Source organism: Heterodontus francisci, chromosome 14 (assembly GCF_036365525.1).
Source record: "Heterodontus francisci isolate sHetFra1 chromosome 14, sHetFra1.hap1, whole genome shotgun sequence".
NCBI classification, from domain to species: domain Eukaryota; kingdom Metazoa; phylum Chordata; class Chondrichthyes; order Heterodontiformes; family Heterodontidae; genus Heterodontus; species Heterodontus francisci.
This window is the reverse complement of record NC_090384.1, coordinates 63,990,401-64,017,532: the sequence shown is the minus strand read 5'-3', so window position 1 is coordinate 64,017,532 and position 27,132 is coordinate 63,990,401. Positions and strand designations below refer to the sequence as shown.

The following is a 27,132-nucleotide window of genomic DNA, read 5'->3' as shown; positions in this document are numbered from 1 at the left end:
GATGTTTCTTCCCCCTCTTAGAATCTTTCTTCCTCTTTGGAATATATTTTAGTTGGGATAAATTGAATATCTCCTTAAACATCTGCCTCTGCTCGTCAACTGTCCTACCTTGTAGTCCTCCTGCCCAGTCCACTAGTGCCAAATCTGCCCTCATGCCTATATAATTACCTTTGTTTAACTCCAGAACGCTCGTGTGGGACTCCAGCTTCTCGCCCTCAAACTGAATTTGAAATTCTAGCATTCTATGATCACTTTTCCCTGGAGGATCCTTAACAATGAGATCATTTATTAATCCCACCTCATTACACAATACCAAATCTAGAATAACCTGCTCCCTGGTTGGTTCCACAACATATTGCTCCAAAAAACAATCTCTAATACATTCAATGAACTCTCCCTTGAGGCTACCCTTGTCAATTTGACTAATCCAGTCTATATGCATATTAAAATCACCCATGATTATTGCCGTACCTTTCTTACAAGCCCCCAGTATTTCCTGGTTTATACTGTGCCCCACTGCGGAACTACTGTTAGGGGACCTATAGATTACTCCCACCAGTGACTTTTTTCCCTTGCTATTTCTTATTTCTACCCAGACTGATTCTACGCCTTGATCTCCAGTGCCTGTATCGTTTCTCACTACAGCACTGATCTCTTCCTTCACTAACAAAACTACACCACCTCCTTTTCCTTCCTGTCTATCCTTCTGAAATACTGAGTACCCTTGGATATTCAATTCCAAAACATGGTTTCCCTGCAACCACATCTCAGTAATTGCCACTAAATCATACCCATTTGACTCTATTTGCGCTGTTAACTCATGTATTTTATTTCGAATGCTTCGTGCATTCAGATACAATGCCTTTAAGTTTGTTCTATTATTAAATTTCCCTACTCTTGTATGATTCCTTGGTGCAATATGATGTTTACACGTTCAGTCCCTTCCTTTTATTTTCTGGTAACAATCAGTCTCACCATTAACTTGCACTCCTACCTTCTCCTTTAACTTCCTGTTTTTCCATGCAACTGAACCCTCCCCCCCAATATTTATCTACAGCCCTAGTTATGCGATTCGCCAGGACTCTGGTCCCAGCATGATTCAGGTGGAGCCCGTCCATTCGGAACAGCTCCCTCCTTCCCCAGTACTGGTGCCAATGTCCCATGAATTCGAACCGATTTCTCCCACACCAATCTTTGAGCCACGCATTTACCTCTTTAATCTTATTGACCCTTTGCCAATTTGCTCGTGGCTCAGGTAGTAATCCAGAGATTATTACCTTTTTGGTTCTGCTTTTTAATTTAGCCCCTAGCAGCTCATATTCCCTCAGCAGAACCTCTATCCTTGTTCTACCTATATCGTTGGTACCTACGTGGACCACGACAACTGGATCTTTCCCCTCCCACTCCAAGTTCCTCTGCAGCCCAGATGAGATATCCCGAACCCTGGCACCAGGTAGGCAACAGAGCCTTCGGGACTCTCAATCCTGGCCACAGAGAACGGTTTCTATGCCCCTAACTATACTATCCCCGATTACGACTACATTTCTCTTTTCTCCCCCCACTTGAATGGCTCCCTGTACCACGGTGCTGTGGTCAGTTTGCTCATCCTCCCTACAGTCCCTGCTCTCGTCCACACAGGGAGCAAGAATCTCGAACCTGTTAGACAAGGACAATGGCTGAGACTCCTGCAGCACTACCTCCTGGATCCCTCTACCTGCCTCACTCATAGTCACACCCTCCTGTCCCTGACCACTGGCCGAATTCAAGGTAGTTAATCTAAGGGGTGTTACTACCTCCTCAAACACAGCATCCAGGTAACTCTCCCCCTCCCTGATGTGTCACAGTGTCCAAAGCTCAGACTCCAGCTCATCAACTCTGAGCCGGAGTTCCTCGAGCATCCAACATTTGCTACAGATGTGTTCACCGGGAACCACAATGGGGTCCACCAGCTCCCACATCATGCAGGTACAACACATCACCTGGCCCTGCATCTCTATTTTATATAATTAGATTTTAATTTGTTATTTAAATTTCCAACTGGTCTTTAGTTTTTTTAAATCCGCTTTAATCTTTAGTTTATATACTTATAAATCAATCAAGTCTTACTCTATGTTGATTCAATTAAATTAAATTAAAAACTTACCTGAATACTGACCCCAGCTGCTTTCTGTTTCCCTGCTCTCACTGTTCAATGTGACGTCACTCTGATGTCACTTTTCGAGTTTTCCCCGGCTCCTCGGGCTCCGCTCCACTCTGCCTCTCTCCCACGTGGGTTTTGGCACGCTTTTTCAATCCTCTGGTCCTGCTGCTCCTCGGGCTCCACTCCTCTCTGCCTCTCTCCCACACGGGTTTTGGCACGCTTTTTCAAACCTCCGGTCCTCTGATTGGCCGGCAGCTCTTGGAGGCAGGACATCCTGCCTCAGAGGGGCAGAAGCCATGACTGCAGGCAATTAATTGCCTAAGCCATGCAAAGTGGCCGTCTGACTTCAGGCCCGGTGGAAGTGGGCTTGCCCCCGGCTTTCCAGCCAGTAGGCAGGGCCATCGCCTCAACCTGAAATTCCAGCCAATGTTTCAGGTCGATCACCTTTCATCAGAACTGGCAAAAGTTAGAACCAGGAGGAAATGTCAGAGAGCAATACCAAGGTGCACAAAATACTGGGAGAGATAGATAGCACTAGAATAGGGAATAGTAATTTATTAGGTGGGATCAGAGTAAGGGAGAAAGTAATAAAGTCTAAATCAGGGTTAATGTGCATGTATGTGAATGCATGGGGCATGGTTCATAAGATTGGTGAGGTACAGACACAGATTGACAAGTGGAAATATGATGTTTTGACTCTAACAGAGACCTGGCTCAAAGAAGGGCAGGACTGGGTGTTAAATATTCCTGGATACAAGGTGTTCAGTAAAGGTATAAAAGGAAGAAAGTTGGGGGAGGGAGTGGCGGTATTGATTAAGGAGAGCATTGTAGTGCTGGAGAGAAAGGATATCCCTGAGGGGTCAAGGACGGAATCTATTTGGCTAGAACTAAGGAAGAAAAAAGGTGCAATTACATTGCTTGGTGTATTCTATCAGCCAGCAACTAGTGGAAAGGTTGAAGGGGAACAAATTTACAAGGAAATTACAAAGAGATGCAGGAATTATAGTGTAGTTATAATGGGGGACTTTAATTATCCAAATATAGACTGGGATAGTAGTAGTGTAAAGGGCAGAGAGGGGCAAGAGTTCCTAGACTGTGTTCTGGAAAATTTCCTACAGCAGTATGTTTCCAGTCCAATGAGAGGAGAGGCACTGCTGGATCTGATTCTTGGGAATGAGATGGGCCAAGTGGATCAAATATCAGTTGGAGAACATTTAGGGGACAGTGATCATTATATCATAAGGTTTTGGTTGATTATAGAAAAGGACAAAGAAAAATCTAGAGTAAGAATAATTAACTGGTGAAAGCCAACGTCAGTGGGGTAAGAATGGATCTGGGCTGAATAAATTGAAATCAAAGGTTGACAGGAAAAATAGTACGTATGAACATACAAATTAGAAGCAGGAGTAGGCCTTTCGGCCATTCGAGCCTGCTCCACCATTCAATAAGTTCATGGCTGAACTGATTACACCACATTTCCACCTACCCCTGGTAACCTTCCACCCCCTTGCTTATCAAGAATTTATCTCCCTCTGCCTTAAAAATATTCAAAGACTCTGCTTCCACTGCCTTTTGAGGAAGAGAATTTCAAAGACTCACAACCTTCAGAGAAAAAACTTCTCCTCATCTCTGTCTTAAATGGGTGACCCCTTATTTTTAAACAGTGACCCCTAGTTCTAGATTCTCCCACAAGGGGAAACATCCTTTCCACATCCACCCTGTCAAGACCCCTCAGGATCTTATATGTTTCAATCAAGTTGCCTCTTACTCTTCTAAATTCCAGCGGATACAAGCCTAGCCTGTCCAAACTTTCCCTGTAAGACAGACTGCCCATTCCAGGTATTAGTCTAGTAAACCTTCTCTGTATTGCCTTCAACGCATTTACATCCTTCCTTAAATAAGGAGACCAGTACTGTGCACAATACTCCAGATGTGGTCTCACCAATGCCCTGTACAGCTGAAGCATAACCTCCCTACTTTTACATTCAATTCCTCTTGCGATAAATGATAACATTCTATTAGCATTCCTAATTACGGGCTGTACCTGCATACTAGCCTTTTGCGATTCATGCAGTAGGACACCCAGATCCCTCTGCATCTCAGAGCTCTGCAATCTCTCACCATTTAGATAATATGCTTCTTTTTTATTCTTCCTGCCAAAGTGGACAATTTCACACTTTCTTACATTATACTCCATTTGCCAGTTCTTTGCCCACTCACTTAACCTGTCTATATCCCTTTCTTTCTTTTCCTACCTATCTTTGTGTCATCAGCAAATTTAGCAACTATACCTTTGGTCCCTTCATCCAAATCATTTATATAAATTGTAAAAAGTTGAGGCCCCAAAACAGATCCCTGTGACACACCACTCGTCACATCTTGCCAACCAGAAAATGACCCATTTATGCCTACTCTCTGTTTCCTGTTAGCTAACCAATCTTCTATCCATGCCAATATGTTACCCCTTAAACCATGAGCTTTTATTTTCTGCAATAACCTTTGATGTGGCACCTTATCAAATTTCTTCTGGAAATCTAAGTACAATACATCCACCGGTTCCCCTTTATCCACAGCACATGTAATTTCTTCAAAGAACTCCAATAAATTGGTTAAACATAATTTCCCATGTTGACTCTGCCTGATTACCTTGAATTTTCTAAATGCCCTGCTATAACATCTTTAATAATAGCTTCTAACATTTTCCCTCAGACAGATGTTAAGCTAACTGGCCTGTAGTTTCCTGCTTTCTGTCTCCCTCCCTTTCTGAATAAAGGAGTTACATTCACTATTTTCCAATCGAACGGAACCTTCCCCGAATCTAGGGAATTTTGGAAAATTATAACTAACGCATCAGCTATCTCACTAGCCACTTCTTTTAAGATGCAGTCCTTATGGACCCCAAGGCAAACTTGTTGGCCCTCAGCTCCAACAATTTGTTCAGTACCACTTCCCTGGTGATTGTAATTTTCTTGAGTTCCTCCCTCACTTCCATTTCCTGATTTACAGCTAATACTGGGATGTTACTTGTATCCTCAATAGTGAAGTCCGATGCAAAATTCAATTCATTTGCAATCTCCTTATTATCCATTATTAATTCCCCAGACTCACTTTCTATAGGACCAGTGCTCACTTTGTTAACTCTTCTTTTTTAAATATCTATAGAAACTCTTACTATTTGTCTTTATATTTCTAGCTTGCTTTCTCTTGCACTCTAATTTTACTTTCCTAATCAATCTTCTAGTCATTCTTTGCTTTTTTAAAATATTCTGTCCAATCTTCTGACCTGCCTCCCATCTTTGCGCAATGATAGGCTTTTTCTTTAAGTTTGATACTATCTTTAACTGTTTTAGTTAACCACAGATGGCGGGTCCCACCCTTGGAATTTTTCTTTCTTGTTGAAATGTATCTATTCTGTGTATTCTGAAATATCCCCTGAAATGTCTGCCACTGCATCTCTATTGACCTATACCTTAACCTAATTTGCGAGTTCACTTTCTGTTCACATCCACCCTGCTTTCATGCCCTCATAATTGCCCTTATTTAAGTTTAAAATCATAGTCTTGGACCCACTCTGCTCTCCCTCAAACTGAAATAAAATTCAATCATATTATGATCGCTGCTACCTAGGGGCACCTTAACTATGAGGTCATTAATTAATCCTATCTCGTTGCACAATACCAGATCTAATATAGCCTGCTCTCTGGTTGGCTCCAGAACATTTTGTTCCAAGAAATTATCCCGAAAACATTCTATGTACTCCTCATCTAGGCTACCTCTGCCCATCTGATTTTTCCAGTTTATATGTAGGTTAAAATCCCCCATTATTATCACTGTACCTTTCTGACAAGCTGCCATTATCTCTTCTTTATAACCCGTCCTCCAGTGTAGTTAATGTTAGGTGGCCTGTACACCACTCCCACAAGTGACTTCTTGCCTTTATGATTTCTTATCTCTGTCCAAACTGCTTCTACATCCTGGTCTCCTGAACTTAGGTCATCCCTCTCTATTGCACTGATACCATCATTCATTGACAGAGCTAGCCCTCCACCTTTTCCTAGCTTCCTAAATGCCATATACCTTTCAATATTCAGGTCCCAATCTATGTCGTCCTGCAGCCATGTCAATGTAATGGCTATCAGAGCATATTTATTTATTTCTGTTTCTGCTGTCAGTTCATCTGTTTTGTATCGAATGTTACGTGCATTCAGATACAAAGCCTTTAGTTTTGTCCTTTTATTATTTTCGTTACCTCTGGCCTTATCTGTTGATTTACTCTTATATTTGTATGCTCTGTCCCTTCCCATTACAGTCTGTTTATCATTTCCCAAATTAATACCTTTCTCTCTTGCCTTGTCTCTACTCCTTGATTTACCATATCTTCCCAAATTTGATCCCTTGTCCCCACTATTCAGTTTAAAACCCTCCCTGTTTCCCTAGTTATGCAGCTCGCTAGCCCCAGCACAGTTCAGGTGTAGACCATCCCAAAGGTACAGCCACGACTGGTGCCAATGCCCCACAAATCGGAACCCACTTCTATCACACCAGTCTTTAAGCCACGCATTAATTTCTCTAACCTTATTTGCCCTTTGCCAATTTGCATGTGGCTCAGGTAATAATCCAGAGATTATAGCCTTTGAGGTTCTGCTTCTTAATTTGGTGCCTAGTTCCTCATACTGACTATGCAGAACCTCTTTCCTTGTCCTGCCTATGTTGTTGGTACCTACATGGACCATGACGACTGGATCCTCCCCTTCCCACTGCAAGTTCCTGTCCAGTCCTGAGCAGATGTCCCGAACCCTGGCACCGGGCAGGCAATACAGCCGTCTTTGCTGCAGAGGACAATGTCAATCCCCCTAACTATACTGTCCCATACTACCACTATATTCCTTTTTTCTCCCTCCACTTGAATGGCTTCTTGTGCCACGGTGCCATGGTCAGGGTGTTCATCCACCCTGCAGCCCCCACTCTCATCCAAACAAGCTGAAAGAACCTCAAACCTGTTGGACAATTGCAAAGGCTGAGGCTCCTGCACTCTGGGTCCCTTACCTGCCTTAGTTGCAGCCACACTCTCCTGTTCCTGACCACGAACCAAATCAGAAGACCCTATCCTAAGGGGTGTGACCACCTCCATGTACAAAATGTCCAAGTCACTTTCCCCCTCCCTGATGTGTCGCAATGTCTGCAGCTCGGCCTCCAGTTCAATGACTCTGAGCTGAAGATCTACGAGCCGCGAACACTTACTGCAGACGTGTTTGCCCTGGATCACACTGGCATCCAGGAGCTCCCACATGCTGCAGCCGTGGCACATCGCCTTTCTTGCCATCCTTAACGTGGTTCAATTAACTAATTAATTATTTTATTCAATTATTTATTATAGTTTCCTTTTTTATATATATTTTATTAAACTTACCACTAGTTCCTTTACTATTTTAAATGTTAGGATTAGAATGGACCTTAATCACTTACCAGATACTCACCAAACAGGCAGCTTCTTCCCAAACCAATCACCTACCTGCTTGCCTATGATGTTTGCTTTAAATTAACTTAAAAGCTTACCTGTCTACTCACCATGGCGGCTGTGTTTCCCTGCTCTCACTGTCGATTGCGACGTCACTCTGATGTCACTTTTCGATTTTTCTCTGCTTCGCTCCTGCCGTGCTCCTCTCTCTCTCTGTCTCCAGAGGTAATTAATACACTCAAAAGGATTTAAAATTGATAAGGAGGAGGTATCAGATAGGCTGTCTATACTTAAAGTTGATAAAGCACCAGGGCTGGATGAGATGCATCCAAGGATACCAAGGGCAGTGAGAGTGGAAAATGCGGAGGCACTGGCCATAAATTTCCAGTCTTCCTTTGACTCAGGGGTGATGGAGAACTGCAAATATTACACCCTTACTCAAAAAAGGATGTAAAGATAAACGCAGCAACTACAGGCCAGTCAGTTTAACTTCGGTGTTGGGGAAACTTCTAGAAACAATAATTCGGGACAGATTAATAGTCACATGGACAAATGCACGTTAATTGAGGAAAGCGTGGATTCATTAAGGGAAAATCATGTTTAACCTGGAGTTTTTGAAGAGAGAGTTGATGAGGGCAATGCTGTTGATTTCCAGGAGGCGGTTGATACACAATAGATGTGTGAGCAAAATTATAGCTCGATAAGCATGTCCCTGTCAGACAGGGAAGGGATGGTCATGTGAGGGAACCGTGGTTGACAAGAGAGGTTGAGAGTCTTGTTAGGAAGAAGAAGGATGCGTATATAAGGTTGAGGAAAAAGGGCACAGGCATAGCTCTGGAGGGATACAAGATGGCCAGGAAGGATCTGAAGAAAGGGATTAGGAGAGCTAAGAGAGGGCATGAAAAATGCTTGGCGGGTAGGATAAAAGAAAACCCCAAGGCCTTTTACGCGTATGTCAGAAATATGAGGATGACTAGGGGGACCGTAGGTCCGGTCAAGGACAATAGCGGGAGACTGTGTGTTGAGCCGGAAGAGATAAGTGAGGTTTTGAATGAGTACTTCTCTTCGGTATTTACGAATGAGAAGGGGTGTATTACTGAAGAGGACGGTGTGAAACAGACTGGTAAGCTCGAGGAAGTGCTCGTTAGGAGGGAAGATGTGTTGGGGTTTTTGAATAACTTGAAGATAGACAAGTCTCCCGGACCTGACGGGGTATATCCAAGGATGTTATGGGAAGCAAGGGATGAAATTGCAGAGCCGCTGGCAATGATCTTTTCATATTCTCTGTTGACGGGGGTGGTACCAGGTGATTGGAGGGTGGCAAATGTTGTGCCCCTGTTCAAGAAAGGGAATAGGAACAACCCTGGGAATTACAGGCCAGTTAGTCTTACTTCGGTGGTAGGCAAGTTGATGGAAAAGGTGCTGAGGGATAGGATTTCTGAGCATCTGGAAAGACACTGCTTGATTCGGGACAGTCAGCACGGTTTTGTGAGGGGTAGGTCTTGCCTCACAAGCCTGATTGAATTCTTTGAGCAGGTGACCAAGCAAGTGGATGAGGGTAAACCAGTGGATGTGGTGTACATGGATTTTAGTAAGGCATTTGATAAGGTCCCCCATGGTAGACTTATGGAGAAAGTCAGGAGGCATGGGATAGTGGGGAATGTGGCCAGTTGGATTAAGAATTGGCTAACTGATAGAAGGCAGAGAGTGGTCTTAGATGGTAAATACTCAGCCTGGAGCCCAGTTACCAGTGGCGTGCCACAGGGATCAGTTCTGGGTCCTCTCCTGTTTGTGATTTTTATTAACGACTTGGATGAGGAAGTCGAAGGGTGGGTCAGTAAATTTGCAGATGATACAAAGGTTGGTGGAGTTGTGGATACCGAGGAGGGCTATTGTCGTCTGCAAAGGGACTTGGATAGGTTGCAGTGCTGGGCTGAAAAGTGGCAGATGGAGTTTAACCCTGAAAAGTGTGAGGTCGTCCATTTTGGAAGGACAAACACGAATGCAAAATACTGGGTTAACGGTAGGGTTCTTGGGCATGTGGAGGAGCAGAGAGACCTTGGGGTCTATGTGCATAGATCGTTGAAAGTTGCAACTCAAGTGGATAGGGCTGTGAAGAAGGCATATGGGGTGTTAGCGTTCATTAGCAGAGGGATTGAATTTAAGAGCCGTGAGGTGATGATGCAGCTGTACAGGACCTTGGTAAGGCCTCATTTGGAGTACTGTGTGCAGTTCTGGTCGCCTCATTTTAGGAAGGATGTGGAAGCCTTGGAGAGGGTGCAGAGGAGATTTACCAGGATGTTGCCTGGAATGGAGAATAAGTCTTACGAGGAAAGGCTGAACATTCTAGGCCTCTTCTCATTAGAACGGAGAAGGATGAGGGGTGACATGATAGAGGTTTATAAGATGATCAGGGGAATAGATAGGGTAGACAGTCAGAAACTTTTTCCCCAGGTGGAGCAAAGCGTTACAAGGGGTCATAAATTTAAGGTGAAGGGTGGGAGATATAAGGGGGATGTCAGGGGAAGGTTCTTTACCCAGAGAGTGGTCAGGGCATGGAATGCCTTGCCTGGGGAAGTTGTTGAGTCAGAAACTTTAGGGACTTTCAAACGGCTTTTAGATAGGTATATGGATAAAGGAGAATGATGGGGTATAGATTAAATTGTCCTTGACAGAGGACAAAGGATCGGCACAACATCGTGGGCCGAAGGGCCTGTTCTGTGCTGTATTTTCTATGTTCTATGTTCTATGTAATTATGAACTGTGAGGAGGACAGTGTAGAACTTCAGAAAGACATAGGCAAGCTGGTGGAATGGGCAGACAAGTGGCAGAAGTTCAATGAGAAATGTGAAGTGATTCATTTTGTTAGGAAGAACATAGAAAGACAATATAATATAAAGAGTACAACTCTAAAATGGGTGCAGGAGCAGAGGGACCTGGGTGTATATGTGCATAAGTCATTGAAGGCAGCAGGACAAGTTGAGAAAGCAGTTAATAAAGCATACAGTATCCTAGGCTTTATTAATAGAGGCATAGAGTACAAGAGCAAGGAGGTTATGTTGGACTTGTATAAGACACTAGTTCAGCCTCAGCTGGAGTATTGCATCCAGTTCTGGGCGCTGCACTTTAGGAAAGATGCGAAGGCATTGGAGAGAGTACAGAAAAGATTCACGAGAATGGTTTCAGTGATGAATAACTTCAGTTATGAAGATTGATTGGAGATGTTGGGACTGTTTTCCTTGAAGAGAAGGCGGAGAGGAGATTTGATAGAGGTATTCAAAATCATGAAGGGTCTGGACAGTGTGTTTCCACACGTGAAAGGATTGAGAACCAGGGCACAGATTTAAAGTGTTTGGCAAAAGAAGCAAAAGCGACATGAGGAAAACCTTAATCATGCGAGTGGTTAGGATCTGGAATGCACTACATGGGAGTGTGGTGGAGACAGGTTCAATAGAGGCTTTCAAAAAGGAATTTGACTGTTAGCTAAGAAGGAAGAATGTGCAGGGTTATGGAGAGAAGGTGGGGAATGGCATTAGGTGGATTGCTCATTTGGAGAGCCAGTGCAGACATGATGGGCCAAATGGCCTCCTTCTGTGCTGTAAAAATTCTGTGATGCTGTGAATCTGTGACAAAAAATGTGTCTGGACGAAGTGTGAATGGCAGAATGAAGAACAGCTGCCATCCAAAAACAAAAACAAGATTAAAACCAAAACCTGCAAAGAGAAAGGAAACAAAATGGGGGCAGGTTATGGTCTGAAATTGTTGAACCTAACATTGAGTCCAGAAGGCCATAAAGGGCCTAATTGAAAGATGAGGTGCTGTTCCTCGAGCTTACATTGCGCTTCATTTGAACAATTCAGGAAGCAGAGGACAGAAAGGTCCGCATGAGAGCAAGGTGGAGAATTAAATGACACTCAACATTAATGCTGCCTGACCTGCTGAGCATTTCTAGCACTTTTTGTTTTTATTACACACAACTGTTGCATCAGATCATTGAACCGCCGACTCCATTACCTGTTTCATGATCCATTGCCATCACCTTTTCCAAAAGAAGAAAAAAGGACGTGTGACTTAAAATAAACTTAGAATATCTCATTGTTCGTGTTTTGTAGGAAGCTCGAAGGAAGCAAGTGGAACTACGCAATAAAATGATAGCAGAAAAGTTGCATAAAGCAGAAAAGCTGACTGAAGAACGAGAGAGAGGAAGAAGGAAGCATCAAATAAAACGGGTTTCATCATTTTAGATGGAAATTTAACCAGGTGCAGTCTTTGTTGTTACCAAAGTAGCTTAGATAATAATTAGCAGTACATTCCAGAGACAAAAATACAGCATGCGATTTTACGAACCCATTAGTATCTGTGACATGAGATACAGGATTCACATCATTCATTTTCATACACTAGTGTTATGTATTTATGGTACTTGGTTTTAATATAATTTCTTAAATTTGAGATTTATTTTTCTCTATTCAGTCTTTATTCTTCTCTCCTTAAACCTTGCTCCCAAGTTAAACTTCACTATTGTTGCTGTCTTCCTTGGTCAGTCCAGACTGCACAGCTCATGGTTTTGGATGACACAATAGGAGCTGCATTAGGATCAGTAAATTAAGTGGGATTGTTTACTTGCCCCTCTTATCCTTGAAAGCCTAAATTCAAAGTCCAGTATGGATGGTAGCCACTGGCTGCTTTAAACAAATATGATACTTGTATTCAAATAAAGGCTTCACACTCAAATCAGCCATGTGGCAGTGTTATGCAATGTCGAGGCATCATCCAAGAGTATATCTAACTACGAGAAAACATTTCATGCTGTGAAGCCTTATATATGCTTATTTTGCTGGTATATCATCACAGTAGGATGCAAAGTAACTTTGTGCTTCAAATCGTAAGTGGCTCATGTTTCGAGTCTGCCAATCACTTTAAATCTATGCCCCCCTAGTCACTAACCCCTCTGCTAAGGTAAATAGGCCCTTCCCATCCACTCTATCCAGGACCCTCACAATTTTTTACATCTCAATCAAATCTCCCCTCAGCCTCCTCTGTTCCAAGGAAAACAACCCCAACTGATCCAATCTTTCCTCAAAGCAACAATTTTCCAGTCCTGGCAACATCTTCTTAAATCTTCTCTGTACCCTGTCTAATGCAATTACATCCTTTCTGTAATGAGGTGACCAGAACTGCACACAGTACATAAGTTGTGGCTAACTAATGTTTTATATAGTTCAAGCATAACCTCCCTACTCTTATATTCTATGCCTCGGCTAATAAAGGAAAGGATTCCATATGCTTTCTTAACCACCTTATTTGACCTGTCCTGCTACCTTCAGGGATCTGTGAACATTCACTCCAAGGTCCCTCACTTCCTCTACACCTCTCAGTATCCTCCCATTTATCGTGTATTCCTTTGCCTTGTTTGACCTCCCCAAATGTATCATTGCACACTTCTCTTAGTTAAATTTCATTTGCCACTTTTCTGCCCACCTGACCAGTCCATTGATATCTTCCTGCAGTCTACAGTTATTTTCCTCGCTATCAACCACGCGACCAATTTTTGTGTTGTCTGCAGACTTCTGGATCACTCCCCCTACATTTACGTCCAAATCGGTTGAGGCCAAAACTGTCAACATTCAAGGTTAGATTAGATGGGTGGATGAATGAAAGGGGGATAAAGGGATATAGGAACAGGACAGTTAAATATGCTCAGGACTATTTTCTCACTTGGAGGGCAACACCAACATGAATTAGTTTGGCAGAAGATGTGCTTCCATGTTGTAACTTCCATTTATTTCCCAGAGAAACACTCCAGTGAGTTATGCCGGCTGTTGACACCAGACCTCAAGCCTCTTTCCACCAGGGCACCTTCTTAGTGGCTGTAAATGTAACAGCTCTAAATTTATGTGCCACTGGATGTTTTCAGGGAGCATTGGGTGTCATACATAAAAATAGTGTCACTTTGGTGCACCATTGCTTTGAACAGGTGACGGATAGCCTGCTCATACTAGCCTCAGATTTTATTCTGGACCCACCAGAACAGAGACAGTGAGCACTCAAAACTTTATCAAGTGATGAGATTTCCCAAGTACATTGTGCTAGAAGCTTTCTTCTATGCTGGTATTTGAGGTGGCTGCATCAATGCATTGTTAATATCACAAGAATTAATGACATGTACAACCACTCCTTTCAGCAACACTGTGACTCTCCACTCCACTACTCTCAAGAAGTGTACCATTAAACAGCTGATCTATCAAAGAAACATAGAATGGTTACAGCACAGGAGGAGGCCTTTTGGCCCATCATGTCCATGCCAGCTCTCTGCAAGAGCAACTCAGCTATTCCAACTTCTCCATCCTTCCCCCATAGCCCTGTAAATTTTTTCTCTTCAAATGCTTATCCAATTCCCTTTTGAAAGCCTGACTGAATTTGCTTCTACCACCCTCTCAGGCAGTGCATTCCAGATCCTTACCACTCACTGCATAAAAAAGTTGTCACCATTGGTTCTTTTGCCAATCACCTTTAAAACTGTTCCTGTTGTAAAACCAGTCTTACCTACTGTTCGAATGACAGCCTGGTGCCCTGATCATTATGCAAAGATTAATTAGATGATAACGTCACCTATATAAATTGATCTTTCCAACAAAAAAAAAACCATTATAATTTTAATCCTGACATACAAGAGCCTACACAGTAATTCTTTCACATACTAAGTTAAATGTCAATAGTAGCAATATTAAAATAGATCCCTTTAATAGACCAGAATGATAGACAATGCATGCGCTTTTGAGATGGAATAAGTTCTTTTGGTGAAGAGAGGAGGAAAGACCATGGCTTTTTGTCATCCATTTTCAGAAAGTATATTAAAAATTTATTAGTTTATATAAATACAACAGCTGCGCTAAAACTAAATAAAAATCATGTATAAAGAACATAATACAAAAATAGACTGCATAATTCAGTTAGGCGGTTTTAAAATTGTATTCCATTCAAATGCATTAAGCAGCATGGCACTTCAGAAATGGTTACTTCACTCCGTCTTCAACTGCTGCATGGAGAAACAGTATTTTAATTAAAAAGTGCCTGAGATAATCATTGCAAATTCCAAATGTCCCTCTGTTTAAAAATACAGGGCCACTGGTTATTGCCATATGCCTTGCAACACTGTATTCCACACACTTCAGACAGTAAAGGCAAGATCGATGGTCTGATCTGGTCCCAAATGTATCACACGGGTCTGCTCTCTGTCAGATATTCTGGATTTTGCTGTCACTGCGTAAGAACCTGGCGCCACCTGAATATGAACTTCGTCAATGCATTTAGTCTGTTTGTTAAAAAGAGAGAAGCAATTGTCATGAAGAATAAATAACATTGGATTAGTTTGTATTAAAGAAAAAAATCACCATTACTGTAGCTGCCTGCCTTACTGCTAATGGTACTTGGCTTTTGCCAAATCAACTGCTGTATAAGGACTGCCTATTAGGCCACATGTAGACAAGGTTTTCCTGAGTGCAGTTGGCATGGGCTGTCGCAGGGCAAGCCAATCTTGCAGTGGGAACCTCAAACAAGCATTAGGCCCCTTATTTGTAAATGCAAAGGTACCGACGCTTGTTTTAGGCATGCGCACGGCATGCGCACTGCATGCTGATTTTTTTGGCCTTTACCAATATAGCAGACAGAGCACTTACGGTTCTTCCTGGTCACCATGTTGGAGATTTGGGAGACCACTTAGCACCTGAAAAACTGCACAGCCAAGTTTCTAGGCTGATGTTTTTAAATTCTCTAGTTTTGGATTTAGCTGTGTATGTTAAGCTTTACTTCTTGTAGGAAAACTTGGAGTTTTGGATGAACACGTTTATCACCAAAGCAGCTTTTTTTGTTTGAGAAGAATTAAGTGAAACTTAATCCCCGAAAATGAAAGAGCATTTGGTTATAGCAGATTTTGTAGTCCAACCAGTTTAAACCCCAAACTAGATAAGTCAACGATTAAGTTAATAATGCAATTAAATCTCAAACATAACTGAAATAAAAAGAGATTGCCAAAACGCAGAGCAGACCAGTCAGCAATTGAAAGAGACAGACAAATTAACGTTTTGAGCAGATACTTCATTGGAGTTTAACTGAAACATGAATCAGTCTTTTTCCAAATGCTGTCTGGTTGATGTGTATTTGCAACATTTTTGATTTTTATTTCGAATTTTCAGAATTTGCATTTCTTTCCTTTTTTACTCTCTCAACAGAATTATAACTAAAGGCTGGCGTAGGTTCACTTTGAAATTGGAGTGTGGTTACTCAAGTCATTGCTGCTCCCTGCCCATTCTAGACCTAGACCCCAGAAATCTCACTCACAGGAGCTTTGGTGGTTGATGAACCCATGTGGTATCGTCGAATATGGTTTTCTTCCAATTCGTCTCTTTCACACAGTGGTACACTCTTATAGTAGTGCTGCAAGTTAAAAGCTACAGAATTACAATAGGTTAATTGTATCCAGACTTCATTTACATCCAGCTCACCAAAAATGGGCTGTTTTGTTTCAGTTTGTCATTAAGTCATTTGCCTGATGCATACAACACCATTTCAACAATCAAGTTGCAGAACACACACCACCCATGGGGACTGCACACCATGTATTTTTCTACCAGTGGTTCAGTGTTATTTTAAGATGCTGTTGTGCTTGAGACACCAGTTTCAGATTAATATCTGCTTACAGTGACATAATGTTAGCAGAGCGGAGTTATACTGCTGGTTTTCAGCACTGACCAATGAAAGTAAAACTGCTCACCCATACCCAAATGCTGGTTAGGTGTCAATGTTACTGAAGAACAACTTGACAGCAAGTCCTTTGCTCATATTAAAAATGTTAAATAATCAGGTTTAAAAAGAGGTTTCACCTCAGTTGCAATTACACGACAAAATTACTTCTTTGAACTGGGCTTGTACTACTTCTCAATATTAGATCTAGCCAACTTAATTTCCAAATGATATCCATGGCCAACATAATATGAATCAATTTTGGTTTTGCACTGGTGCAAACTGGTCTATAAAAGCAATAGACCTTATCAGTGGGGGAGAGTAGAGTCTCTAGACTTTCTAAGAGTAAAAAAACAAAGTAAATTTTAAAAAAGCTTTTAGCAGCAATATAATATAGCTATAGAGTAATTATGATACACAAGACTTTTTTTTTCTTTCATAGGATGGGAGCATTGTTGGCAAGGCCAGCATTTGTTTCCCATCTCCAATTGCCCTTGAGGTGGTGGTGGTGAGACATCTTCTCGAACTGCTGCAGTCCATTTGATGTAGGTACACCAACAGTACTATTAGGAAGGGAGTTCCAGATTTTTGACCCAGCAACAGTGAAGGAACAGCGATATAGTTCCATATCAGGATGTTGTATGACTTGGAGAGAAACTTGCATGTAGTGGTATTCCCATGCATCTGCTGCCCTTGTCCTTCTAGCTGGTAGAGTTCATGGGTTTGGAAGGTGCTGTCAAAGGAGGTTTGGTAATTGCTGCAGTGCATATTGTAAAAGGTACACACTGCTGCCACTGTGCGCCAGTAGTGGAGGGAGTGAATATTTAAGGTGATGGATGGGGTGCTGATCAAGCAGGCTGCTTTGTCCTGGATGATGTTGAGCTTTTTGAGTGTTGTTGGAGCTGCACTCATTCAGGCAAGTGGACAATATTCCATCACACTCCTGACTTGTACCTTGTAGATGGTGGACAGGCTTTGGGGAATCAGGAGGTGAGGTACTCGCCAAAGAATTCCCAGCCTCGGGCCTGCCCTTGTAGCCACAGTATTTATATGGCTGGTCCATTTAAGTCTGGTCAACAGTTACCCCAGGATGTTGGTGGGAGATTCAGTGATGGTAATGCTGTTAAACGTCAAGGGCAAATGGTTAGATACTCTCTTGTTGGAGATGGTCATTGCCTGGCACTTGTGTGGCATGATATTACTTGTCACTTATCAGCACAAGCCTGAACGTTGTCCAGGTCTTGCTGCATGCGGGCATGGACTGCTCCAGTATCTGAGGATTCATGAATGGTACTGGACATTGTAAAATTAAGAGCAAACATCCCCACTTCTGACCTTATGATGGAGGGAAGATCATTGGTGAAGCAACTGAAGATGGTTCTGCCTCAGACACTGCCCTGAGGAACTCCTGCAGTGATGTCCTGAGACTGAGATGATTGACCTCCAACAACTACAACCATCTTCCTGTGTTATGTAATGGATGACAGAAAGATAATCCCAGCAACATCAGGCATATAAATGCCCCAAAGGGCAATGAAGTACACCCCAATGTGATACTACAATTTGTTTCAAAACAAAAAACAAAATTGCAACTGAATAACTTATAAACAAAAACATGAAAGAAACCTAAATTTTTGACCTTAGATATTCTGAAGAGGTTGTTGCGAAAACAAGGGAGAGCTAAGTAGCTAGCAATTTAGAGTATCTTCCAACAATAATTAACCTTTAATTGACCTCAGGACCTAATCCTCAATCAATTTAGAGCACCTCCCCAATGGGCTTGAGAACTGCCCTTACAGGAACAGGGCAGGTCAGCATTACAACCGTGCTTCAGACCCCAGACTATCTGTGACCAGTGTCACAGATCAGCCTGTATATAAATAAAAACAAACATTAAAATATTGGACTAAACTTCAGCTTTCATAAGGAATAAAATAAAATGGAAGTTTAATAAGTAAGTAACACTATTAAATTCCCAATCAGCTCAGCAACGATGATGGGATTGAATCAATTCACAGTTGTTGGTTCTGAACTAACCTGGCTGTTCCAGTCATCTGTATCCTTTTCTGTGACAAGTTACTCTTGACATTGTCTATCCAGTGCTTTCTTGGTCTTCTCAGCTTCTTGTTCCAGGTACCACTGTACCCAGGGCCATGAAAGGGTATTTTTAGCTGTTTCCATTCTTGAAACATGCCCAATGCATTGCAGTCGTGTTTCTTGGATCTTCTGAATAAATATTGTTCCTTGTCCAAGCCATGTTTTTATCATTCTTGATTTTTTTGTATCCTGGATAGTCCCAATATTCCTCTCAACCAACTTATCTCTGCTGCTTGTATCTTTTATTCATCAACTTTTCTCACTTTAAAAATGTGGGATAGCCATCGTTTCAAATTCTTGCTTTTGTTTTTACTTAAATACTTCTAGTTTTCTATATTTAAAAGCATCAGAAATAAGTCCATTACTTTGTTGCATGTATTCTTCACAAAGCATATGGGATCTTGGGCTTCATAAATACAGGTATTGGGTACAAAAGCAGGGAAGTTATGCTGAACCTTTATGAAACTCTGGTTAAGCGACAACTAGAGTACTGCATCCAGTTCTGGTCACTGTACTTCAGGAAGGATGTAACGGTCCTTGAGAAGTTACAGAGGAGATTTACAAGAATGGTTCCAGGAACGAAGGATTTTAGCTACAAGATTAGGTGGAGAAGCTGCAGTGGTTCTCCTTAGAGCAAAGGAGATTGCGGGACATTTAATAGAGGTGTATAAGATTATGGCAGGTTTAGACAGGGTAACTTAGAAAAGAAAAGCTATTCCCATTAGCTGATGGTACAAGGACTAGGGGACACAGATTTAAGGTTTTGGGCAAGAAATGCAGTGGGGGTGTTAGGACAAACCTTTTTTTTAATGCAGCGAGTAGTAATGACCTGGTGCTGCCTACGTGGGGGTGGAAGCAGAGATGGTGAATGATTTCAAAAGGAAATTGGATGGGCACTAGAGGGAAACAAACTTGCAGGGCTATGGGGATTCAGCAGGGGAATGGAACTGACCGAATTGCTCTACAGAGAGCCGGCATGGACTCAATCGGCTGAAGGCTTCCTTCTGTGCTGTTATGATTCGATGACTCCCATCTTGGACACCAACCACTAACCCACCAAGGTATACATATTTGTCCACCTGTTCAAATGCATCCCTTCCAACTGTAATGTGTACATCTTCCTGATACTTCATAAATGATATGAAGTTTGTGTTAATTGTACAGTAATTGAGTATTTAATTGTGTTGGGTTAGAAGGGGCATCTATGTCATGTGTATCTCTTTAAATCAATACTTATAATGTGGGTAAAGACTAGGTTCCAGTTCTATCCTTCACCACCTGGCTTTCTGAATAGAATATTTGCAACTAATATTTGTAGTGATACAAGATTAACTGGAGTTTGATAATTACATTGATGAATAATTGTAATCCTCTAATTTGGAGATCATGCTCAGACAGTGCCACCTGCAACATAAAACTTGTTTTGCTACAGGTTGTAAAAGTGTCTGGAAATTTGGTAAAGAAAAACATTGTAGAGATCTGAATAACTACATATCTTACCTTACAATGTCTGGTGGTGTGAGCCATACATTGCAGAACTGAAGCAAAAGCTTCATTGATGTCAGTGCACTCAGCTTTATCCTGACAAAGAGATATAATCAGAATTACACTGGGGTTTTAGTCGCCATTAGCCAGTCAGTCTACAGTTTACACCTACTGCTAAAATGGTAGTAATAATAAGATACAGTATCATCTTGAACTTGCCATCAATGTCAAATAAATAATGCCGTAATTGGTAGGAGAGCAACCTAAGAGTGAGATGATACTAAATCAGGAGGCATGGTGAATAATTCTGAGAACCAAGGAAAGTTGCAAGGGGATACTGATATGATCATGGAATGGACAAAAAAATGTCACATGGAATTTAATATCAGTAAATGTAAAGTGGTTCATTTTGACAGAAAAAAAATAACTGATTTGAATGGGAGAAGGCTGGGCAATGTGGAACAGAGAAGGGATTTAGGGTTCAGGGTCACAACAACAACTTGCGTAGCACCTTTAATGTATTAGAACATCCCAAGATGATTCACAAAATATTAAAAGCTGTAGCTCAAATGAATAAGGCCATTAGAAAGTTAATGGGATACTGGGTTTTATGTCAAAAGATATAGAATATAAAACCAGAGATGTAGCCTTACTTAGACCACAGTTTTATGCAGTTTTGGGCTCCATGCTATTTGAACGATTAGGAGGCGATAACGAGGGTACAGTACAGAACAGATTCACTAGAATGCTATCTGGTACAAGGAAATACAAAAGTAGCAACGCTAGTTGTTAAGGCCATAAAGAAAAGTACTAGGGTTCCTTTCTAGAGGAATAGAATGCAAAACAGGGAGGTAAATTTATATCGAACCATGGTTAAATCAAACAGTATTGTATATAGCCCTGGTCTCCAAACTACAAAAAGGGTACTGAAGCACTGGAGAAAGTGCGAAAGAGATTAACAAGGACATTACCAGAATTGAGAGAATTATTAGGAAGGATTGAGCAGGCTAGGGCTCTTTCCACTGGAGGAGAGAAGACCATCAGGAGGTCTAAAAGAGGTTTTTAGAATTATGAAGGCATTCTATAGTAAGGACAGAGAGAAACTATTTCCACAGATTTAAAGTATTTGGTAAGAGAAGCAAAAGTGACATGAGGAAAAATGTTTTCACGCAGCGAGTGGTTAAGGTCTGGAATGCGCTGCCTGAGAACGTGGCGGAGGCAGGTTCAATTGAAGCATTCAAAAGGGAATTAGACAGTTATATAAAAAGGAAGAATATGCATGGTAATGGGGAGAAGGCAGGGGAATGGAACTGTGGGAGTTGCTCTTTTAGAGATCCTGTACAGACACAATGGGCCGAATGGCCTCCTTTTGTGCTGTAACAATTCTGTGCTTGTGGGTGGGTCCAGAACAAGGTGTCATAAAGATGAAACAGACACTAACAGATCAAATAAAGAATTTAGGAGGAATTCTTCAGATGGAGAGTGGAAGGTGGAACTCATTGCCACATTGAGTGATTGAAGCAGATTGCATTGACACATTTATGGGGAGGCTTGATTCATACATGAGAGAAAAAGGAATAGGGGAATATGGGCCTAGGTGGGAAGAGGTAATTAGAGTGGAAGGCGGCTCATATGGAATATAAATACTGACACAAACTAATTGGGCCGAATGGCCTGTTGCTGCGCTGCAGATTCAATACCTTTTTTTAAAAATTCATTCATGGAATGTGGGCGTCACTTGCCAGGCAAGCATTTATTGCCCATCCCTAATTACCCTTGAGAAATTGGTGGTGAGCAGCCTTCTTGAACGGCTGCCATCCATGTGAGGTAGGTACACCCACAGTGATGTTAGGAAGGGAGTTCCAGGATTTTGACCCAGTTGACAGCGAAGGAACAGCGATATAGTTCCAAGTCAGGATGGTGCATGGCTTGGAGGGCAACTTGCAGGTGGTGCCCTTGTCCTTCTAGTTGGTAGAGGTCGCGGGTTTGGAAGGTGCTGTCTAAGCAGCCTTGGTGCATTGCTGCAGTGCATCTTGTAGATGGTACACACTGCTGCCACTGTGCATCGGTGGTAGAGGGACTGAATGTTTGTAAAAGGGGTACCAATCAAGTGAGCTGCTTTGTCCTGGATGGTGTCAAGCTTCTTGAGTGTTGTTGGAGCTGCACCTATCCAGGCAAGTGGAGCGTATTCCATCACACTCCTGACTTGTGCCTTGTAGATGGTGGACAGACTTTGGGGAGTCAGGAGGTGAGTTACTCACTGCAGGATTCCTAGCCTCCAACCTGCTCTTGTAACCACGGTATTTATATGGCTGGTCCAGTTCAGTTTCTGGTCAACGGTAACCCCTAGGATGTTGTTAGTGGGGGATTCAGCGATCGTAATACCATTGAATGTCAAGAGGAGATGGTTAGATTCTCTCTTGTTGGAGATGGTCAATGCCTGGCACTTGTGTGGCACAAATGTTACTTGCCACTTATCAGCCCAAGCCTGGATATTGTCCAGGTCTTGCTGCATTTCTATACGGACTGCTTCAGTATGTGAGGAGTCACCGATGGTGCTGAGCATTGTGCAATCATCAGTGAACATCCCCACTTCTGACCTTATGATTGAAGGAAGGTCATTGATGAAGCAGCTGAAGATGGTTGGGCCCAGGACACTACCTGCATGTAAATCTGAACAAAGACTGAAAAAATTGGATTGCTTTTGTTCAGACAGAGGAGATTATGAGTCATTTAAGGATTATACAGTATTTACAGCACAGAAACAGGCCATTCAGCCCAACAGGTTTATGCTGGTATTTACATTCTATATGAGCTTCCTCCCACCCTTCTTCATTTAAACCCATCGGCATTTCCTTCCATTCCTTTCTCCTTCAAGTATTTTCTCCTTAAATGCATCTATGCTAGTCACCTCAACTAGCTCTTGTGGTAGCAAATTCCACATTTTAACCAATCCCTGGTTGATGAATTTTTTCCTGAATTCCCTATTGGATTTATTAGCGACTACCTTATACTTATGGCCCCTCGTTCTGGCCTCCTCCTGCAAGTGGAAATATCTTTGCTACATTTTCCCAATCAAACACTTATATAGGTAGGTGGTAGGAGAATGGTGGGGATGTGGTAGGGAATATGGGATTAATGTAGGATTAGCATAAATGGGTGGTTGTTGGTCGGCACAGCCTCGGTGGGCCAAAGGGCCTGTTTCAGTGCTGTATCTCCAAATAAATAATCTTAAAAGACCTCTTTCAAGTCACTGCACAGTCTTCTCTCTTCCAGAGAAAAGAGCACCAATCTGTTTAATCCTTCCTGATAGGTATAACTGGTCAGTTCTGGTACCATTCTAGTAAATCTTTTTTCTGCACCTTCTCCAGTGCCTCTTTGTCCATTTTATAATATGGAGACCAGAACTGTTCACAGAACTCCCAACTGTGGTTTAGCCAAGGTTCTATACAAGTTTGAAATAATTTCTCTGCTTTTCAATTCTATCCTTTTAGAAATGAGCCCCATGCTGCTTGCTTTTTTATGGTCTTATTAACTTGCATTGCTATTTTTTAGTGATTTTTCTATCTGTACTAAGAAATTCTTCTGCTCCTCTACCCCAATTACATTTACTTTCCAAGGAGAATGCACCTCCTTATTCCTCTTACCAAAATGTACCACATCACCATGAGCTATATTGAAATTCATTTGGCAATTACGCACCCATTCTGCAGGTTTATTAATTTGTTCCTGTATTTTGTCACAGTCCTCCATTGTACTAACAATACCCCTCAATTTGATGTCACCCACAAATGCTTTAATTGTACTTCTGATTCCCGAATCCTAATTGCTTGTGTAAACAGTGAACAGTTTTCCTAAAATCAATCCTTTTAGAAAACTACTTCCCACCTTTTCCTAGTTTCAATAAGTACTTTGAACCTCTACTTTCTGTTTTCTGGCCAGCTTGATGTACATTCTGGATGGGACAGTATACATAGAATCAGACTGTTCCCAGTGGTTGAGGGCTCCAGAATAAGCAGACATAGATACAAGGTTAAATAAGATAGTTAGGACAGAGGGCAGGAGAAACTTTATTCATACAGGAGGGTTGAGGGGTCATGGAATGCACTACCAGAATTATTGATTGAAGCAGAGACCATGTTAACTTTTCAGAATAGATTAGACAGATGGTTGAAGGGCAATAATAGATATGAAAACATAGTGGGCACAAAGGATTAGGACTACTGTTCGCATCAAAGATAAACATTAACAGACATTTTGGGCCAACTGACCTGTTACCTGTTTCCATGTTGTCATTTCAATGTACTAATTTTAAAATGTTATTTTATTTTATTTTTATTTAGAGGTACAGCACTGAAACAGGCCCTTCGGCCCACCGAGTCTGTGCCGACCAAGAACCACCCATTTATACTAACCCTACAGTAATCCCATATTCCCTACCACCTACCTACACTTGGGGCAATTTACAATGGCCAATTTACCAATCACCTGCAAGTCTTTTGGCGGTGGGAGGAAACCGGAGCACCTGGCGAAAACCCACGCGGTCACAGGGAGAAATTGCAAACTCCGCACAGGCAGTACCCAGAATTGAACCCGGGTCACTGGAGCTGTGAGGCTGCGGTGCTAACCACTGCACCACTGTGCCGCCCCAATGGTTTTTCAATGGTTTTGAACCACATCTTATCGTTCTTCAATTCCAGTGCTTTACCATACCTTGCTTTCTTGATAGACAGCAAGGTGATGAAGTATAAAAGGCATTTCCTGATTACCAGTGGTTTGTGGGTGTCCCTGGCATTTTCAATCATTGTATTCATTTAAAAATTTACCAAATGTCATTAATATTTTTTCTTAAACACAAATCAATGGTACTTTGAACTGTTTCTAGGAAAATAAAACAAATTGAATTTGCCACCTTATTTCTCACTGAATGTGCTGCTGTTCCACACACTCCATTCTGTGCTATCACCTTATCCCTTGTTGAAGGTGCTGTTATTCTGCACACTCTATCTTGTCTTGTCACCTTATCTCTCACTACTGAAGGGCCCGCTATACCACATGCTCCGTCATGTGACATCTTATCCTTTGATGTTGAAACTATTGCTGTACTGCATACTCCATCTTGTGCTATCCTCTCATTTCCTGCTGCACATATTTTATCTTGTTCTTTCACCTCATCTCTTGCTGCTGACGATGACATTTCACATATTTTTTCCTGTGTTATAACTTCAACTTCCCCTGCTGAAGATGCTATTTCACATACTTCATCATGTGTTAATATCTCACCACGCGGTGTTGAAGACTGTGTTACTTGGCATGCTTCAGTTTGCACTTTTACCTCATCTTTCTGAACTGAAGGTTCCTCCATTTCCCTTTCTCTACTGCATGACATATCATCCATCGACCAATGTACTCTCCTCTTCTGAGCACGTTCCAGAACTTCACGCCCAAGCTGAGAAGAGCGCCTCAAAGCACTGCGAAGCTGGCAGCTGCCATGTTCCATTGTAGCGTAACTCTGGTGGAAGAGGAAATTGCTCATTAACATTTATTTTGCCAAACAAAAATTTATCAACTTATTACTTTTATGAAGTCTCCTGTTTTGGCAAATCATTTTTCACATTATTTTACAACATATACTAATCCTGTCTAAGATGAATGATTGAATAGCTCAGAGTTCTGTTGATAAGCTCCAAGAAGGAACTTCAAGTAATTTATTGGCTTATATTATTTTAACCCAGTTAAGTACTGCCTGTCGAGTTCTCCCATCTGTTCACACTTCAGAGTCCAGGTCAGGGCATCTTGCTCATTATATTCATTTATATCTATATGGGTAATGACATAAAACAGCCCACTCGTGTCTCTCCCAGGAATCAATCTAATTCTTTTTGAAGTATTTTCATAACCCAGTTTATTTTACTCTTTGCTGAATCAAGGTTTTTGCGTTTCTCATACTTTCGACAGTCTATTTCATAAATCAAGGATGCTAAATGTGAAGGAGTGATTCTTCATGCTAAGTTTATTTGTGACTCCTTCAGTTTACAAGTACGGTTCCAGACCTTTCCATTTACTTCACCAGACTTTTCGACATCCCATCTTACTTAGTCCCTGCAGTACTTACAAAAAGTAAACCCCTCCCCCATCTGCATAACAAGAATCAAATCAACTGGTTTAGTTTTTCTTTATAACTCAGCTGTCTGAATTGTTACAGTCAGAATCATTTTCATTACCTTTCAGGAGTTCTGTTTCGCAACGTTTTACGTGTTTATCACTTTTACATTGCTGCAAAAAAGTAGAGAGCGCAACTTTGTCAGATCTCCCCAAAAAGGCTGCCAACTGCAGTGTGACGTGAAGCCTGGCTTAAAAATTGCTTGGCTCTATTGGTCTAAAGGGGGCTTCAAAAAAGATAGTGGAGATGCGCCGTCCTAAACATTAAACAAATTTAAAATCCAATTGCTGGGACTGGAGCTTTCTCCACACAACCAGACATATGCATAGTTATAATCGAGTGCAGTATAACTCTGGTCCTACCAGCTGTTCTCTGACCAATAGTATAGTATAACTACAACCTTCCACTTGGAAAAAAAAAGGCCATAATTTTTTAATGCTAAGATAAGCAAGCCTCATTGCTAACATTCGCGCTCTGGGACCGGGCGGCATTAACCGGTGACTGACATAACTAAAATTTTACTTTCTCTGCCTTTTTTAGTTAATATTTTAGCGTGTCAGAACCTCTTCCTCTGGACTCAAACAGCGCCTGGCTCCCTCCCCAGGAAATACTTCAAACACCAGTAAGCACGGTGCAGCCCAAGCGGCTTCTACAATTGTCGCGATTCAAAGTAACGAATCTCTTACTCCGCTACACTTCGTTCCATTCACGAGTAACTAGTATCCCAGGAACCGCGCCAATCCACCCACTGTCCCTGGATTAGGGCCGTCAGTCTGAATTGCAGCGGTATTCCGTCACGAGAAGGACCGCCCCTTCCTCCTCACGTCAATCAAATGGGTTTGTCTCAAAGTGCAGCACAACTCAATCAGGCGCTGAAGTGTTTGACTGCTGCTCTCAGGGCAGGTGGTGTACCACCACTTCATCACTTAGGCCTGCCAATTCTCTCGGATTGTCCTCCAGAAATTAACCTCACACACATTGCTTCAAACAATAGGGGCATTAAAATTGCCTCTGTTTTCATTTTCTTTGAACACTTGCATTTATTAG

The 27,132-nt window shown here is 41.9% G+C and overlaps 2 protein-coding genes across 9 annotated transcripts in view; one reads left to right on the top strand and one right to left on the bottom strand.

Annotated features, from left to right (window-relative positions):
- The window catches only part of c14h11orf16 (chromosome 14 C11orf16 homolog), a 58,761-nt gene that overhangs the window by 27,264 nt on the left and 4,365 nt on the right, over window positions 1-27,132 (top strand). For 2 of the 6 annotated variants that reach the window (XM_068046354.1, XM_068046349.1), the window contains exon 11: window positions 11,711-14,983. In XM_068046354.1, coding sequence (XP_067902455.1) covers window positions 11,711-11,842 — 132 coding nt within the window. In that variant the 3' untranslated portion in view covers window positions 11,843-14,983. Of the gene's footprint in view, window positions 1-11,710; window positions 14,984-15,829; window positions 16,045-24,265; window positions 24,691-26,625; window positions 26,829-27,132 lie in introns of those variants that run through there. The other 4 variants (XM_068046350.1, XM_068046352.1, XM_068046351.1 and 1 more) reach the window with 4 other exon arrangements.
- On the bottom strand, window positions 14,460-26,884 carry akip1 (A kinase (PRKA) interacting protein 1). 3 transcript variants are annotated; one of them, XM_068046357.1, is made up of 6 exons: window positions 26,772-26,884; window positions 26,147-26,198; window positions 25,258-25,434; window positions 19,938-20,018; window positions 15,939-16,034; window positions 14,460-14,913 (listed from the first exon to the last, which is right to left on the bottom strand). In XM_068046357.1, exons 3-6 carry the CDS (start codon window positions 25,420-25,422, stop codon window positions 14,770-14,772), a joined length of 486 nt encoding a protein of 161 aa, XP_067902458.1. In that variant the 5' UTR covers window positions 25,423-25,434; window positions 26,147-26,198; window positions 26,772-26,884; the 3' UTR covers window positions 14,460-14,769. The 3 variants fall into 3 exon arrangements, with proteins under 3 accessions (XP_067902458.1, XP_067902457.1, XP_067902459.1); XM_068046356.1 differs by lacking the exon at window positions 26,147-26,198; XM_068046358.1 differs by lacking the exons at window positions 19,938-20,018; window positions 26,147-26,198.